This window comes from Sinohyriopsis cumingii, chromosome 4 (assembly GCF_028554795.1).
Source record: "Sinohyriopsis cumingii isolate HCF-2022 chromosome 4, ASM2855479v2, whole genome shotgun sequence".
Taxonomy (NCBI): Eukaryota; Metazoa; Mollusca; class Bivalvia; order Unionida; family Unionidae; genus Sinohyriopsis; species Sinohyriopsis cumingii.
The window spans coordinates 112,618,132-112,634,656 of record NC_142964.1 but is presented as its reverse complement, the minus strand read 5'-3'; the positions used below and the strand labels follow the sequence as shown (position 1 = coordinate 112,634,656).

At 32.9% G+C, this 16,525-nt stretch overlaps 1 protein-coding gene across 1 annotated transcript in view; it reads right to left on the bottom strand.

Moving 5' to 3' along the window:
* LOC149801912 (unconventional myosin-IXb-like) overlaps positions 1-16,525 on the bottom strand; it is a 333,412-nt gene that overhangs the window by 114,716 nt on the left and 202,171 nt on the right. Inside the window, exons 30-31 of the mRNA XM_089956299.1 lie at positions 15,779-15,959; positions 1,407-1,553 (exon numbers count right to left, since the gene is read on the bottom strand). Of these exons, the coding sequence (XP_089812425.1) occupies positions 1,407-1,553; positions 15,779-15,959 (328 nt within the window). The remainder of the gene's footprint in view (positions 1-1,406; positions 1,554-15,778; positions 15,960-16,525) is intronic.

Genomic DNA, 16,525 nt, shown 5'->3' with positions numbered 1-16,525 from the left:
AGAGGCTGCAAATAAATGAGTATTAATTAAATAAAAAGTGAGTTGCACAAGGCAATCGACCTAAAGAGCACAGAATCCTGAAAAGACTCAGACAGGAAAGGCTACAATCGACCCTTTGGCAAATAGCAGATAACCATGCCCCAATTAATTCACTTGACTGTTTGAAAATGATTATTCCTGCACTTTGAAATCCACTGCTGTGGATGCAAAGAATAATGACAATGAGCTATACTTCAGTGTTAAGTATGTATGCAAAAGTGTTCTTTAAACTCACATGAAAAACCCACTACAGGCTGTGATGAACAGATTCTACAATATGCAAACTTGTGGTGTTAGTGTATGTAAGCCAAATGTGAATTGTTGAACAGTTTATTAAGAAATCAAAAAGTTTAAATGACATTCATTACTGATCTTATTATTATTATAGACTTGTATATATCCATATGCCAACAGAAAGAAAGAAAGAAAGAAAGAAAGAAAGAAAGAAAGAATTTTTGTGTCTGTGTATGTGAACTTGTTTGTGTTCATGTATTCAGTTTTGCTATTTTTTCCTTTTTCTTAGGCTTGCAACAATTCAAATTATAAACAAGTAAAAATCATTTAATATATTTGCACAAAAAGTCTGTTTTTTTCAGGTTAATTCATACATTTAAAAAAAAAGATTTAACGTGGTTGCTGATCTTGAATATCCCTGGACAGCAAAAATCTTCTGCATTCGTCTATCACCATTTCAACAGTGCTCCACATAGAAAATGGCACAGTCACTTGATATTATATAGGTCAAATATACATGGCTCAAGCATGCTTCACACTGACTGCTCAATCACATTATGGCCACTGCCTTGCCAAAGGGTCAATTGGCATCATGCCCTTGTGAATAGCATACACATTGTTAGATAACAGAATTACTTGCTTTTCATAACAATAACAGCTTTAGATTTCTAGTGATATAAGTAAGCATGATGCTAAGAGTGAATAGGGCAGGCATAAAGAATAAAACATGTACATCCACCAATATTTCATTTTTTTAAAAACCAAAGATCTGCAGTTGATGAGGTTCAACATGTCTTAAGCCCAAGATTATAGATTTTGAAATGGTGTCAAAGACCATGATATCAAGCTAAAAGCTAATGAAGGTATTTTCACAATTTTCAAACTACAGTTTAGGAGTACATTAGAAATTCTTTTCTGGTTATTGAAAGTAACCAATCTATACACAAGAAGGCTTTACAATCTGTATGTAGTATCACAAAATTCCTACATCTACAGGAATACTACAGAGAGGGACATTTCAATAGAGATGCATTCCTTAAATGTCTGAGAGTCAATATTCATTCAGAAATGGATAGTCATTCCTCAGCAGGATGGTCAAGGATGATAAAGTGGCCTACTGGTAATTTACTTACATGATGAACCCTTGTCTCGTAAAAGTTTTAACGAGGATTTTGTTCGTCTGAGAAGGTTGAAAGTAGAAGTGGAGAATTTTCTCCGTAAAAGACTGTCTGTGGGGAAACTTTTGACTTCCCTTAGAGCCAATTCATCTCCATCGGAGCCTAAATAAAGTGATTTTTGGGTTTATCATGTGTACTTACTACGTGTAATAATACCTGTATGATAACTTTTTTAAGTTGTCGGGTTAAACGAATCCAAAATGAAATTCAATTAACCATGAAATAAATTGCTGCTTACAATAAATGTGACAAAATGAATGAGTGCAAAATTGAATGATAGGTGATGTAGCAAGTGTAAATCTAGCAACAAATACATTACCTTCCTTGTATTTTCAAAGTTATATACAAGCAGTGTTCACTTAGGTCTATATGCTTTGTAATGGAGAACATGTGGTGTTATCTCAGAAGGGTTACATGTACCACTTGAACCAATGAGCTATATTACAAAAATGGAAAAACTATTATAATGTCCCTTACATTTTCCAAATGCCATGTTCAACACAGATTATGATTAAGGCATTATGCAGTTTACAAAATCAAAATTTGGTTATATTTCAGTAAATGCCTGATCTGTCAGTGTACATACAATTTTGTGAAAAGTTGCAGAAAAGCTTAAAAATTTCCAAAATTAAAGCATCTGAAACATCAAATTCTTTCAAAGGTCTTTCTAAAAAAGCTTTCCTATAGAGCTGAACTTATCTGTAATAAATTGTAATTGGATATCAATAAAATATTGTTTTAGTTTTGCAATGATGTTAAAATTATTTACATAATTTTTACATTTGTTTAAAGTACAAATCTGACAGATCAATTGTAATTTGAAATAAGTGCATATTATTCTGAACTGCATAGAAAAAATCCCTGACATAACTGGGACTGGAAAGTGTAGTGCTGATACACTTGCTTCACAACTCTGCAAAAGTCAGCATGCAACTGGGGTCTCCATCGAAAGATGGTGGTTTCATGCAAATTTTTCCCATTTCTTCCACCTTTAAGAATCTTGATACTAACACATCTGGGCTACAAAGAGATGCTGACATAGATCTTACCAAGACCTTTTAGTATGATCAACAAACACAATCTTATTCCAAGTGATTATCTCTTCAACATGTCATATTTACCAACAGCAAATGCCACAGATCCAGGTCTGCCACATTTTATTTGTTTTATTTATTGATTTCAAGCACAAAACAACACCCACTATGACGTGCACATAAATGTACTACCTATCTGAGCACCAATAACTTAGACTAAATGCTTCAATCTGAATATAAAATCTCCAACCACTTTAATTTAAGAAGACTAGCAGGATATATCCCAAATGAACAATCAGAAATACAAAAACTAAACTAGACTTTGTTCATATGAAAACCTTTTTTTCTGCAAAACTGATTTGATCTCTAATGAGCACACAAAGGCAAGTAAGAATGCAGCAACAACTGTGATAAGAATGTTGGTTTTCATGTGTTACTGCCTGAAAGTAATAACTCATATTATGCTATATATATTTAGGAAACTGAAAACTTATTCCATGGCATTAATCTGCGTGAACAAAGAATGCAACAAAAGTAGGTCTAGATTACAACTAAATTTTGAAATTATGATAGAAATTGTACAACACAAGGATTCCAATCTGGCTATCTCATGACAATCCAACAGGAAAGTAATTTTTACCTTTCCAAATGTTTTGTAATCAATGATAACATAGCTAGCCTTTACAAAGTTTTTAATAGTCTCTTGTGACAAAGCATAAAATCATAAAGCAGTAGATAAGAACACTCTTTTCTATAATATCAAAGCTGAGGTACTATAATAAGCTTAAATTTAATCCAAGTCAGTGAAGTCTAAAATATGGGCCGTAATGAACTGCTTTTGCAATATGTACAAAGCGAGTAAAAGCCTGTGTGAACTGAGGGTCATAATGGCCATCTTTTAACGTATGTTTGTAATGCTAACAGGGATTGCATACAATTATCTAGCACAAGCTTCTAGAATGAACAATACTTGAACATAAACTTGCAATAATATTTAACCAAAGTCAGTGAAGAAAATATATGGGTCACAGTGACCTATGTTTGTGATGATGGTATGATACACATCAAGATGTACTCCCTCACCAAGTTTAATGATTTCCAGAATAACAACATATACAGTTAAAAATACAACCTTTGTGGACAGAAGCTAAATGAAAATGCTTGACCAAGAATGTACCAATAATATAAATATATACAATGTTAGACCTCTTAGTCCCTCCACATTGAGTAAGTGCGTGAAACTTGCTCCAAACTATGGCCTAGATCTCCGAGGAAGAAACAATGGTTGAGACACAGTTAGCCTGCTCTTTATATATATATATATATATATATATATATATATATATATATATATATATATATATATATATATATAGACAGACTCCTACACCTATGTTGGAAGTAGTAAATTTGCTCTTCTACTGTCATTAGAGGCAAACTAGGTATCAAATAAATATCTGGATTGCTTCTCCACACTTATTTTGAGGGAATACCAATTTCAGCAAAATGTTCTTTTAAAAAAATAATTCTCCAGCCCTGATCAGTAATAACTTTCTCATTAGTCTATATAAATGTGTCACTTTCCTTTTAAGCATTCACAGTTACAGATTTTTTTTCTTATACAATACAGTTTGCACATAGCACAACAAAGACATGTTAAAGGATCAGCACATTTCATGTTGTATGCAAGGAAGGAAACAATCCATTGTGAATATTTAGCGGGACTAGAAATATTATTTGCCACTTGCTCAAAATTCTTTATGAAATATAAAGGCGAAAACCCATTTTTCTTTTGCTGCATTTTTTGGAAACCTCATCTACAGGCAAGAGGATCTTGTATGTATATATGTATGTGTGTGTGTGTATGTATATGTATGTATGTATGCATATATATATATATATATATATATATATATATATATATATATATATATATATATATATATATATATATATATATATATATTTATATATATGTATATGTATGTATGTATCTATCTATATATATATATATATATATATATATATATATATATATATATATATATATATATATATATATGATTTTGTGTGCTATTCTCAAAAGTACACTTTTCTTCTATGATATCCAAGCAGCAAATGAAAATTCAAGTTTTATATTACTAATAAAGAATCAAGGCCTTCACTATTCTAAAAAAAATCATCAAACAATAGGATTATTAAAGGCTATCATATGATACCCAAATAATGAACATTTCCAAGGCCCATCTTTAGATAGAACTAGAAATGTGTCTATACAAACATGGTGTACCTGCCAATATTGTACAAATGGAGAAACTGGTTAAATATATACAGCTACAATTCTAGGTCAAACAAGGGTCATAACTAAATCAGATTTTGACAGAAGATGGTATGAATGAAAATAATTTAGGTCTTCTACATATCTTATACCATACTAAATTTGGTTACAATACAGAAAGTCATTCAAAAATAATTATTAAGCCTATATTAAATTAATGATAAATGGGCAAAGTTCAAAGTCAATAGGGACTGAACTCTTTCAAATTTTGATGGCAAAAAGTGAAAACTGAACTTGATACTGATCTCACTGATGTTAAAACTAAAACCTTTTTAACCTGTAAAATCCAACAATGTTAACAGGAACAGAAAAATGTTGAGATTTGGGTCATGATGGGTGATGTATATACATCACCCATCATGACCCAAATCACAACATTTTTCTGTTGTGTCAATGATGTGTAGACTTCAGGATGCCCTCCACAGAAAGCCATGGATAACACAGTAAGCCAATTCATAGAACATTGGTGTGGCATGAAAAAGGTTGCCATATTTGAAGGTCTATACACAATAATGAAGTTGATGATTTTATATTTAAAGCTAATTCAAAAAATGCTATCTCTACATTTTAAAAATCTTTCTCACATGAAATATCAATTTTGTGTGCATTTTTCAGCACACAAAATGACTGGTCCTGATCCTTTAACAACAGTTTTAATTCATTTTTATACACTGAATTTAATATGAATATACCAGCCACAGTGCCCCAGGTAATATCTGACCATTCTTTCCACCTGAAACCAACAAATGCACACAAAATTCCAACTGGGTGCCAGTGTCAACAAAAATAGACTTTAAATATAAACAAACTTCAAAAAAAGTCAAGGCCTACATATTTACTGGGGGGAAAAAATATTGGCTAGCACCACAAAAGTATCTATATACTGTCAGTGGTCAGATGTCCCCATACACTTGAAATATCCAATGTATACATCACTGTTTAAGAGCTGTCAAAGTTGTCATCTAGAGAATCTACTAAAATACATGTACCTCAGTTCTAAAAGGAGAATAAACTAATTAGGTTTTATGGGTTTAATGCCATTTTTCAGCACAAAATAGGCTATATACGGTGGCCAGTATACCTAGTGGAGGAAGAACCAGAGAAGAACCACTGACCCATGGGAAGTTACTGTCAAGCTTTCTTAAATTCTCGCTTCAGTCAAGCCAAAATTTAAACTCATGTAGACTGTGGTGAGAAAACGAGTAATCTGTAACTGTCTTAGACTACTTGGCTATTCAGGGCCCCAACAGAGGCACTCCTAAGCTGCTCAAAAATAACCTTCATTTCTTTTGAGTAGCATACTTTCAACATCAAAAGTTTGCCTTGTGTTTGATGGCACAGCAACACAGTATGTTAAACAGGTTATTTAGCATTGAGGTAACTGGAGCAAAGTGCCTTGCCCTAGGACTCACTGTGGTAGCTGATGTGGCTAATCCAATGGTAGGATTTGAACCCACACCACTTCAGTTGTGAGTCTGGCATACTAACTAATGAACCACTGTGGATCCTGCCTCCTTTAACCACTTCTCATGACATGCTGGAATTCAGCTGTTGCAAAAAACAAGAATTTGTATACCCAATGTGATTCTTCTGTGCAAAGAATAGAGCTTCCAATCCAATCCATGAAATTCAGTACCAATAAAAGCAAAGAAATTGTTATCACAAAAATAAATGAATTCAGAGTTTAGAAATACAAAAACGTCAAAGAATTACTTGCCTTTTAAAAGCAAGGTACCTAAACTTTAAAACAGCAAACTGACATTTATGCAAATTTATGACTGATGGATCTCAATTTCAGATCAATAAATTGCATTACTTCTCTATTTTATGAACCTGGTTGAAGAAAACAGTGAATTTACATGAGTTTCATACATTTTAGTTAAAAATGAGTTTCATACATTTTAGTTAAAAGGATAACAGGGTAAGATTCAAGTTACGGCATGATGAAATATGATCTCTCTGCAGTACATACAGCATAGCAAATCACATCCTGACACTTTGCACTGACAGCTCATATTTTGTGTGATTGATTCATGGTATATTACATGTCAAATCAAATGACTTACAAGACATTACAGCATAACGTTTGAAAGAGATCTAAAATTATACTGCAGGAATGGTCATATAAACTGAAAGGGCACTGTAGTATTGTTGGGTCAGTATTACATACAGGTATATAGTAAAGCCAGCATCCAACTGACCTGGAAAGTGTACAGGACAGAAGTATGATCTTGAGGAATCTAAGGAAACAAAGAACTGACATAAAGTCGTCACTCAATACTACAAGCTTAAAAAGACAAGGGTTCAACAAAACACATTGTCAAACACTTCAACTGTGTCATTTTGTACCATCTCAGGCTCTAAATACATATTTCAAACTTTTAATACAGAAATCTAAATACAGATTCTTCATGCTGAGAACATGGACTACAATAATGACACCAATGCAGTATATAACTGCATATGTCCTATCCAACTGCAAAAAAACACAGACCTAGATCATGGTCCATTCAGTTTGTTAGTAGCAGTCTGTAGAACACAGACCCAGATCTAGATCTATGCAGTTTGTTAGGAGTAATCAGTAGAACGAAATAAGACCAAGATCTGTCAGCACATTATGCACCAGCAGATCAGGGTGAATGTTGTTTCAAGTTGAACATAACATTATATATGAAGATGAGATGATAAATACATTCAATGAACATTAAAAGACTAATTTTTTTCAGCCATTTTGTCCATGTTATGTTTGCTGTAAAAACGACACTTAAATTTAGGAGTGATCTCCCATGTCTAACCTTTTCAAACCAGCTGAGAAGAATTAGCAAGAATAAAATTCCATGCTTCATACTAATATCAAAATTATTTTCGTAAATCTTTTTAAAAAACTCCTTACAATAAAAACATTATGTTAATATGAATATTGTTGTAATGAGAGTTAACTATGATGACCCAATGTTTTTAAGTGTAAACATACATATCTACAAAATAAAGTATCCACACTGATTTATAAATTTTTTGTGTTTACTGAAATTTTCAATTACTCCTTTTAGATCAATAAATGTATTTTAGTTGAAAAAGAGAGTTTTAAAAATCTCACTATTTTATGGTTCTGTCATCAAGCTTCCAATACCTTTTACAGAGTTATAGCCCTTTATGGTGTTAAATATATATAGCATACATGATTATTCTAAACTTGTGGGTACAAATAATTCCATATATATGTATATGTACTAGTAAATATCTGATCAGGAAAAAAAAACTGGAAACATGTCCACAGGCCATATGACAGGGATGCTCCCACCCTTCTGTTTGAATGAGTACTGCAGATAGAAAAGAATGACAACTCTGAAGGAATGTATGTTATGAACACAAAAGATCACAATGGAGAAGAACAACAAAAGGGTATACATATGTTAAAATGATGTCAATAATGTAAGTTTACATGGCAGTTTGATATAGCTGTGGGACTATTTCCACTTGCAAGAATTACATTTATTAATATTTAACACCAAGAATATACCAATAAGGATTGACAAACCTTGGACCATATGCACAAGTTCACATGATGTCAATGCCTGCAAAGTTTCAAGGCCATTCATCAAATCTATGGGATTATTTGTACCCACAAGTTTAGAATAATCATGTATGGTATATATATATTTAACACCATAAAGGGTCATAACTCTGTGTGTGTGTGTGTGTGTGTGTGTGTGTATATATATATATATATATATATATATATATATATATATATATATATATATATATATATATATCTTCCTTAGTCTGTTATATACTAGGGTGAAGTTTCATTCAAATATTTATACTGGTTCTAAAGTCATAACCATACATTGACTGAAGCTGTTGATTTATAGTTTTCCCCCAGCTGTGACCTTGACCCTGAAGCAGGAGCCATGGCTGTTTATCTAACATGATATCTATTCATCATATATAAGTGGTTAAAATTTCTTCAAAGTACCTCAAGGGTTCAAAAGTTGCAATCTTGGTAAGTCCAAGTTGTATTTTCTCTGCAGACCTTCGCCTTGAGGCAGAGGTCATGTGTTAAGCAACATACCATCTAATCATGATATATACTTGCTCAGTGTTTCATTGAAATATCTTCAGTGGTTCAAATGTTGCACCCCAGACATGTATACAAGTCTTAGAATTACATTTTTCCTTGCTGTGCCCTCATCTTAAGGCATGTCTATGTTAATCAACACACTGTCTAGTCAGGATGTGTATTTGGGCACATTTTCTTTAAAATATCTTTAGCAGTTCGAAAGTTAGACTACAGGCAGGATTAAAAATTACAAAAATTAACCTAATGCTGAGGCAATAGTACCAGACACACCATTAGCAATAATATATACTTGGCCAAAGTTTAATGAAAATCTCTCCAAAGTTCCGATCCAGATGACCAAATGTTAATGGACAAAAGATGGACAGAGCATAAGCCAAGGATGTGAAAACTCATTGGGGGGGAGGGGGGCATTGCAAAAGAACCATGTTCATGTGATCTCAATAATGTCTACCAAATTTCAAGAAGTTCCATGGGAAAATACAGGAATAGTTCCATACCGTAAGAGCATTGTGATGTATGTATGAATGTATGTGAAGGACTGAATGAACAAAACTATTGGTATTTATGACATAAAAATCATATTGTATAACATCTGGTAAAAAGAAGTCTAGCTCCTTGTATTAAACAAAGGCAAAATATGATGAAAATGCATGTGTGATGGTGGAGTGATAGAGAAAAAATTTCTTGCAGAAGTTCTCTTGATTGTTGAATAAACAATGTCAATAAAAGTCCTTGCATGGAACTGTAACATTAACAACTAGTAAGTGTAAGTGAGCAACGTAATACAAAAAAAAAGCAATTAGTATAAACACATTAAAACTTTAACACCCTCACCCGTCAGACCTCTGAAATGTACTTTAAAGCTGGGGATGCCTAATTCAATTAGAAAATAAAAATATTAACAAAAGATTAAATAACTAGATTTGTCTTTGTAAAACATGTATAGTGTACTGCAGACCAAAAAAGTCAAAGTCCCAAAAATTTCTATTTTTTTTAAATGTCCAAATTTGGTACGATGGCATAAAAAATATAATCAGATCATATACATATGCATAATAATATACCTACCCAATTGCATCTGCCTGCCTCAAGTGGGTTTTTGTTTAACCATGCTAACAAGGATTTTGGCAAAACTTCCCTCACCCACAAGGTTAAAAAAATGTTTTATAAAGAATGTCATCTACATATGAGTACAAAACATACCAACTTAATTTAACTGTCTACCTCAAGTGTTTTTGCTTAATTACACTAATGAGGTGTTTGTCAATAAAAACTGTGTCCAAGAAGTTCAAAACTCCAAAGAATTGAAACATCCCTATAATGGCTTGAAAATCGTTTGGAGTCAATTACTTATAACCATTATAAATGGTATATTTTATTGCTTAAGTTTAATGGTGTGGTTTGTACAAATGCATCATGTAAGGATGGATGGTAGTTAAACAATATGCCCCTTCTTCTATTGTACTGGAGAATAAAAAGTTTGCTGCCAATTTAGCTTAGCTCACATTAGGCAGTGCACCAATATGCTCATGCTTCTCCATGCTAAAATCAGCCATTTTATAACGTATACAGAATGTTATATTTACTACATATTTTTGCTTACCTCAATTTAGTGTCTAGATAATCATTTGAAGTGAATTTTATATCTATTTTATGTACATTTATTTTGTGCTATTTGCTGACTTTTCTTAATGATTATATATTATATTATCTGTATTTAGTTCTTGACTTTATCCAAATTCAAGTTAAATGTGTACCTGACCAGGGACATTTATTTTGTGAACAACATAATACTTAGCTAATATTTATCTATGAATGTGGATTAAATATTCAGATCATTATTAATGTAAATATATTTACCTGACTCTGAGTTAAAAGATAATGTCTTGATTCTGACCTCAGAATCTTCTAAAATGGAAAATTCCATAAAATTACAGAGTATTTTCAGAAAATGGTAACTGTAAACTAGGTTAAGTGGAGGGCTAAATAATCTTGTTTATATAAAATTATTCATTCTTGCCTCAACATCCTGAAGCAGAATCAGTCTAATTGTTGTGTTCGGTTTTTAATTTTAGTGGATTTATTTATTCAAATTATTATTCACTGAAAATACAAAGTGCTCATCAATAATATTCTTGGACTGGAACATTGGTTTGGAATTATAGTGAATTCAGACAAGAACGTTATTGGATTATATCAATGTGATATATCAAAAGACTCTTAGCACACTGTCACACTCCAGGTTCTGACACATTAGCAAATCTGAGACAAAGGCACCAATTCAAAATTGGAACATATTTTGAATACCATTGGAATTAGACTGAACTTCATACATTTGGATTCATGACAGAATTTTTAGGACTATTTGAGATTTAAATCAAAGTTTATTTTAAAAATTTCACTTTGTATTCGAGAAAAATAAATTATTGTTGAATTTTACAAAACTTGTGGATTTTCATTCTTTTCTGTTACTTAGTTTAACACCATAGAGTCGTAACATTAGACTACTTCAACAGAACTAGCGGATGACACCTTATCACTGGTATTTTGAAATACACACATGTATTATCTCCCTTGTTTTATTCAGGCAAACAGTTGGAATATAATGACTTCTACTCATTATTAATAGTTAGAAATATTTCCAAAACAAAATATTTGATCTGAGTGGGAATTTAGGTAAAAAAACAACCTTTTGTCACTGTAGCATTCAATATTTATATACTGCAAATATCAGATACACAAAATATACGGGACCCAAGTGGCCGAGTGGTCTAAAGCGCTCTCCTTTACGGATCACTGCCATCTTGCCGCTGTCTGCGTGGGTTTGAGTCTCGGATTCAGACAAAGTGGGTATGTGAGAAAGCTTGCCAGTAACTTCTCGTGGGTCAGTGGTTCTTTCCAGGGTTTTCCTGGGTTCTTCCTCCACCATTAATACTGGCCGCCATGTATAGCCTATTGTGTGTTGAAAAATGGCATTAAACCCTACAACAACACCACAAAATATACATAAAACATACCTGAATAAAATCCCTACTACTACCACTACTATTGCACTGTTGGTATTATTATTATTATGTTATTATTATTACCAAAGGTAATGATTTATCCCAGACCTAATATTTTAACATATAAATACTGTCTATCATATCTCTGCAACCAATCATTCCTTGTAAAGTAGGTCACACAATGAGCTCATCTTCCTTGCAATTTTCACGACATGACACTAGAGGTCCTTCGGGCATTCCCAAATGAGGTCTTGCAGGTATGCACATGCTCATAGGATTTATTGGATCCATTACTACTTCCATGATAGCAGGTGGATCTGCCAATGCCATGAAAGTACCATTTGGTGAGGTAGTTCAATGGAAAAAAATACCCCCAAAATGGATAGGATCTGCGTATTGTTGCTGAGAGATTGTTGAGAAATATTTCAGGATAATCTACTTGTATGTATATATAACCTATTTTGAGCATTGAAAGACATGGTTAGAAAGAGCAGGAAAAAAACCAAGGTTATGGTAGATTGTGTTATCAAATCAATTTTCATTTATGATCATTTGTCAGAAACAGAAAGACTGATCAATGCATCTAAAGGCAATATAATTTATGCTACCTTACTATTATACTGCTGGACATCTCAATTTCATCTCTTATATTACACAAAGTTCTGTGGAAGTTCTGTGGAATCTGCACATATCTCCTGCACTGTGATTAATGTATCAGCAATTCTAATGAAGCAAATTAGCCAGTAAACTGTACTGTCAAAAACTTTCTCCAACAATTTTCAATGCTCTATTAAACACAGGCAAATATTTGACAGGTACAGAGACTTCAGCACCAAGAACATAATAAGATCAATGAGAGTAATAGACACCAGCAGAATTCTTCAGTTAAGTTCCAATATACAGCTTGCTCCCCAGAAATTAGTTCCAACATTTACAGATAAAAAGAAACCAATAATCAGTATTATTTGTGATCAGTTCATTCAGGATCAAGAATTTCACTGAAGAATAAAACCAAATCACAAAATTGTCATCATCGGTAGCAGAAATAATCCAATTAAAATAAACTGTGGTGTGGTGATCCACAGATACCCAATGTCCACATCTCATAAAGAAGTCGATAACATTTTCATGCAACAAAAAGTGATGGTGGCTGCAGAAAATCCTGTTAGATTATCTGTGTTATCAGATGACAATGATGTATTCCGTGGCTTAGCTCCATTATGCAGAGCAAAGTCTTTCTTCCGTAACAAAACATCTGCTCTACTGCACAGTAACATAAATTACTATGAGCACTGTACCAGAATTGTTAGCTGTCCATGCACTCACACACTGTAATACTGTGGCCTGCTATTACAGAACAGGTAAAAGAAGGTGCTGAAGATCCCTTGAACTCAATAATCACACTCTCATGTGGACACTATGCCCCTTACAATGCATCTTCAGCAGCAAAATATTGCTTGGATGTTAGAACAAGGTGCACCTGAATAGCTGCTGACAATACAACAAAAGTAGTATAATAAATACAGATGTGAACCCTACCAACAATGTTAGGGCTGATCTACAAATTTTCAAGCAAACATGTATACAAAGATCATGGTAGTGATGACCTCCTGAAATAAAACATTTTGTGCAGAAACTGGGTTGACTGCTTTTTTTAAATCAACATCTGTCATTTTTACCACTGTATACTACCATGAACAGTAATGATTTGATCTGCCTTCACATAGTTCTCCAACAGATAGATCCAAGTCTGCCAATTATCTTGAATTCTTGATAAAGTTATCAGCCTTCACATTTTGCTCCAATAGATCTAGGTCTGCTGATTATCCTGAAATCCTTGAGAAAACTATCTGCTTAGATCCTGACAAGATCATCAAACACTTAAGCTGAAGAGAGTCTGTGCTATTTGCTTGAAAACCTTTGTAAAACCAAAATCACAGACTTTGACCCCCAAGTTCATAAAACACGTAAGCTTGAGATTTTATTTCAACAAATCATAAATGGAATTACCTTTTAATGGTTATTTCTGATCAGATGACAGTGGAAATTCCTGCTCAAACTCAAGCTCAGTTTATCAACTCCAGACCTGATTAACCTGTACATTATGTGATAGCAGACAAACCAGGTCATAGCTGTTTACAGCTGTCTGCAGGTACAGTAATACACAAGCAAATATGACATACAATCCAGAAAACTTATACAAGTAATCATCTGTTTAAAGTCAGAATTAATGTCTATGTAACAACTTTCTCAGAGAACAATTGTTTGAGTTTATTTTGTAATAGTGGTAATTTCTCACAATCTAAACTGTTCTTTAAAATTTTAGTAGAGTGTTGAATCTCTTGGATAAATCATAATAAAATACAACAATCAACAACTTCTAACACCAGTTGCCCATGTAAACCAATCAACTTCTAGAAACAGTTGCCCATTTAAACCAATCATCAACTTCTAACATTAGTTGCCTGTGTAAACCAATCATCAACTTCTACAAATAGTTGCCCATAAAAACCAATCAACTTTTAAAGATAGTTGCCCATATAAACCAATCATCAACTTCTACAAATAGTTGCCCATATAAAACAGAATATGTCATGTTGATTATCATATAAAACATAATAAAAAAGCAATGCCACTAGAGGCCTTAAATGAAGAACTGTCAATATAGTATATTCTCTAAAGTTTCATGCACTCTCAATTCTTGAACCCCATCAATCCATAAAAGTCATAATTATATGTTATATTTAATTTTCCTACACAGAACCTTTTTCTTTTCAAAACTTTATACATTTCAAAATTAAGAATGACCAATGGAGTTTCCCTATATTTATTAAAACATCAAATTAAAGACAAGTTAAAAGAATATAGTATTTCACTGCAGATCCATTAACTTGGCAGGGTCATGCCTGTCTTTACCCCACAAATCAAAAACAATATTATCTCCTCAATATTTTCAATGATCTCAAAATCTCTTGTTTTTATATCGTCTGAACAATGAACTGTAAGAGCAAATTTCTTATGAATATTACAGCGCTGGGAATAATCAATCTACTTGCTTTCTTATGTATAGTACAGTGATGAGAATTACCAATATACCTGCTTAAGTGGACATGTCTTTATGTATGTAACTGCTGCATAACATAAAATCTCCTGAACAAGTATATGCACAAGCTATATGTGCTGGGGGGAGGGGCTGCATGTGTGTAATAAAGGTACAAAAAAGCCATTCCAAAAGAAAATAATTTTATATACATAAAACAGATGTCCTTTTCAGTTCATATTAAATCAAGTTCTCATGGTCATCAAGTAATTGCACTGATGGAAATAAGACATCTTTCAGAAAATAAATGTTTTATTTTCTTTGAATCCATATGTCTACCCAGTTCATGATTGATCATTAAAATATACTGGGACACTGGTTTTCTTATCCTTAATCTAGTTCTGACAAAAGTCAGCAAAAGTCCAACATGGCGGATATTCACTAAGAAAACATTTCTTTTTCATTCACTTTCTTTCTGTCTTAATTATGGATCAAACTCAAGTCACAGTGTTAGCAGCCTCCTGGCATAAACTACACCTGACAAGAGCAGAATACAGTAATGGCTCAATAAAGACTGTTGCTGTTGCTCAACTTGAATAAAGTGGCTATAAAACTTTTTATCGAATTTTTTGATCAAAACTTGAAATAAATGTTCAAAATTCTGTAATGGGACCCATGGCATAACCAAGTTAAAATGAAGGGTGCTAACATAAAGAAGAACTCTTACAATCTATATACATATAATGTAAGTTGTCAGCACTGTTAATAAACCAATAGAAATATCAAAATGAACCAAGATCTTTCAGTATGTTAAAACAAAACCTACCATGCATCATTTTGTTAACCTTTCTCTTCACACTTTTGAGTGGACTCTTGCGGTCTTGTCCATGCTGATAATCAAGACTCCTTCTAGGACCCCTACCCACAGCTTCTGCTATAAGCTTCAGCTGATCTGATGTGAGGGGCATACTCAGAGACATGCTGTCTGTTGTTGGGGAGGGTGTATCCTGTAAAATATATAATAAAAAGATCAGACATCAGACTGCAAACATATGAAGTAAAGTCCAGTCTAATTATTTCAATGGAAACGTGTTCACTTTACAAATGATGGACAATCAAGACAATCTATATATTTTCAACACGTCAAAAAGTTTTCCCCATTGTTAGAACACCAACAGCTGTAACAAAACAACCATGTCCTGTCAGTATTTGGCCTCAAAAACAAAATCTTGAAAGACTATTTTTCTTACTGTTACTCGTAACCCATGTTAACCACATCCAATGCATCTGTACTAAATGTTTGCAATAATGACATTTAACATACAGCATTAACAATTCTGTCATTTAGGTCAAAATGGGACAAATAATACTGGTTTTCTGCAAATGAAGATCACAGGTATTGTTGTTGTTAATTTTTTCAACTTAGTAATCAAAGAACTATCACTGCAAACACTAAAATTGTGAGTCCTGGCCATCTTAGATAAACAAATCAAACTCTTAACGACCTTTGATAAATTTGTCTTAAGGTAATCTGTTTTTGTACTGTCAGCACTTACCGCACAACTCAAAATGA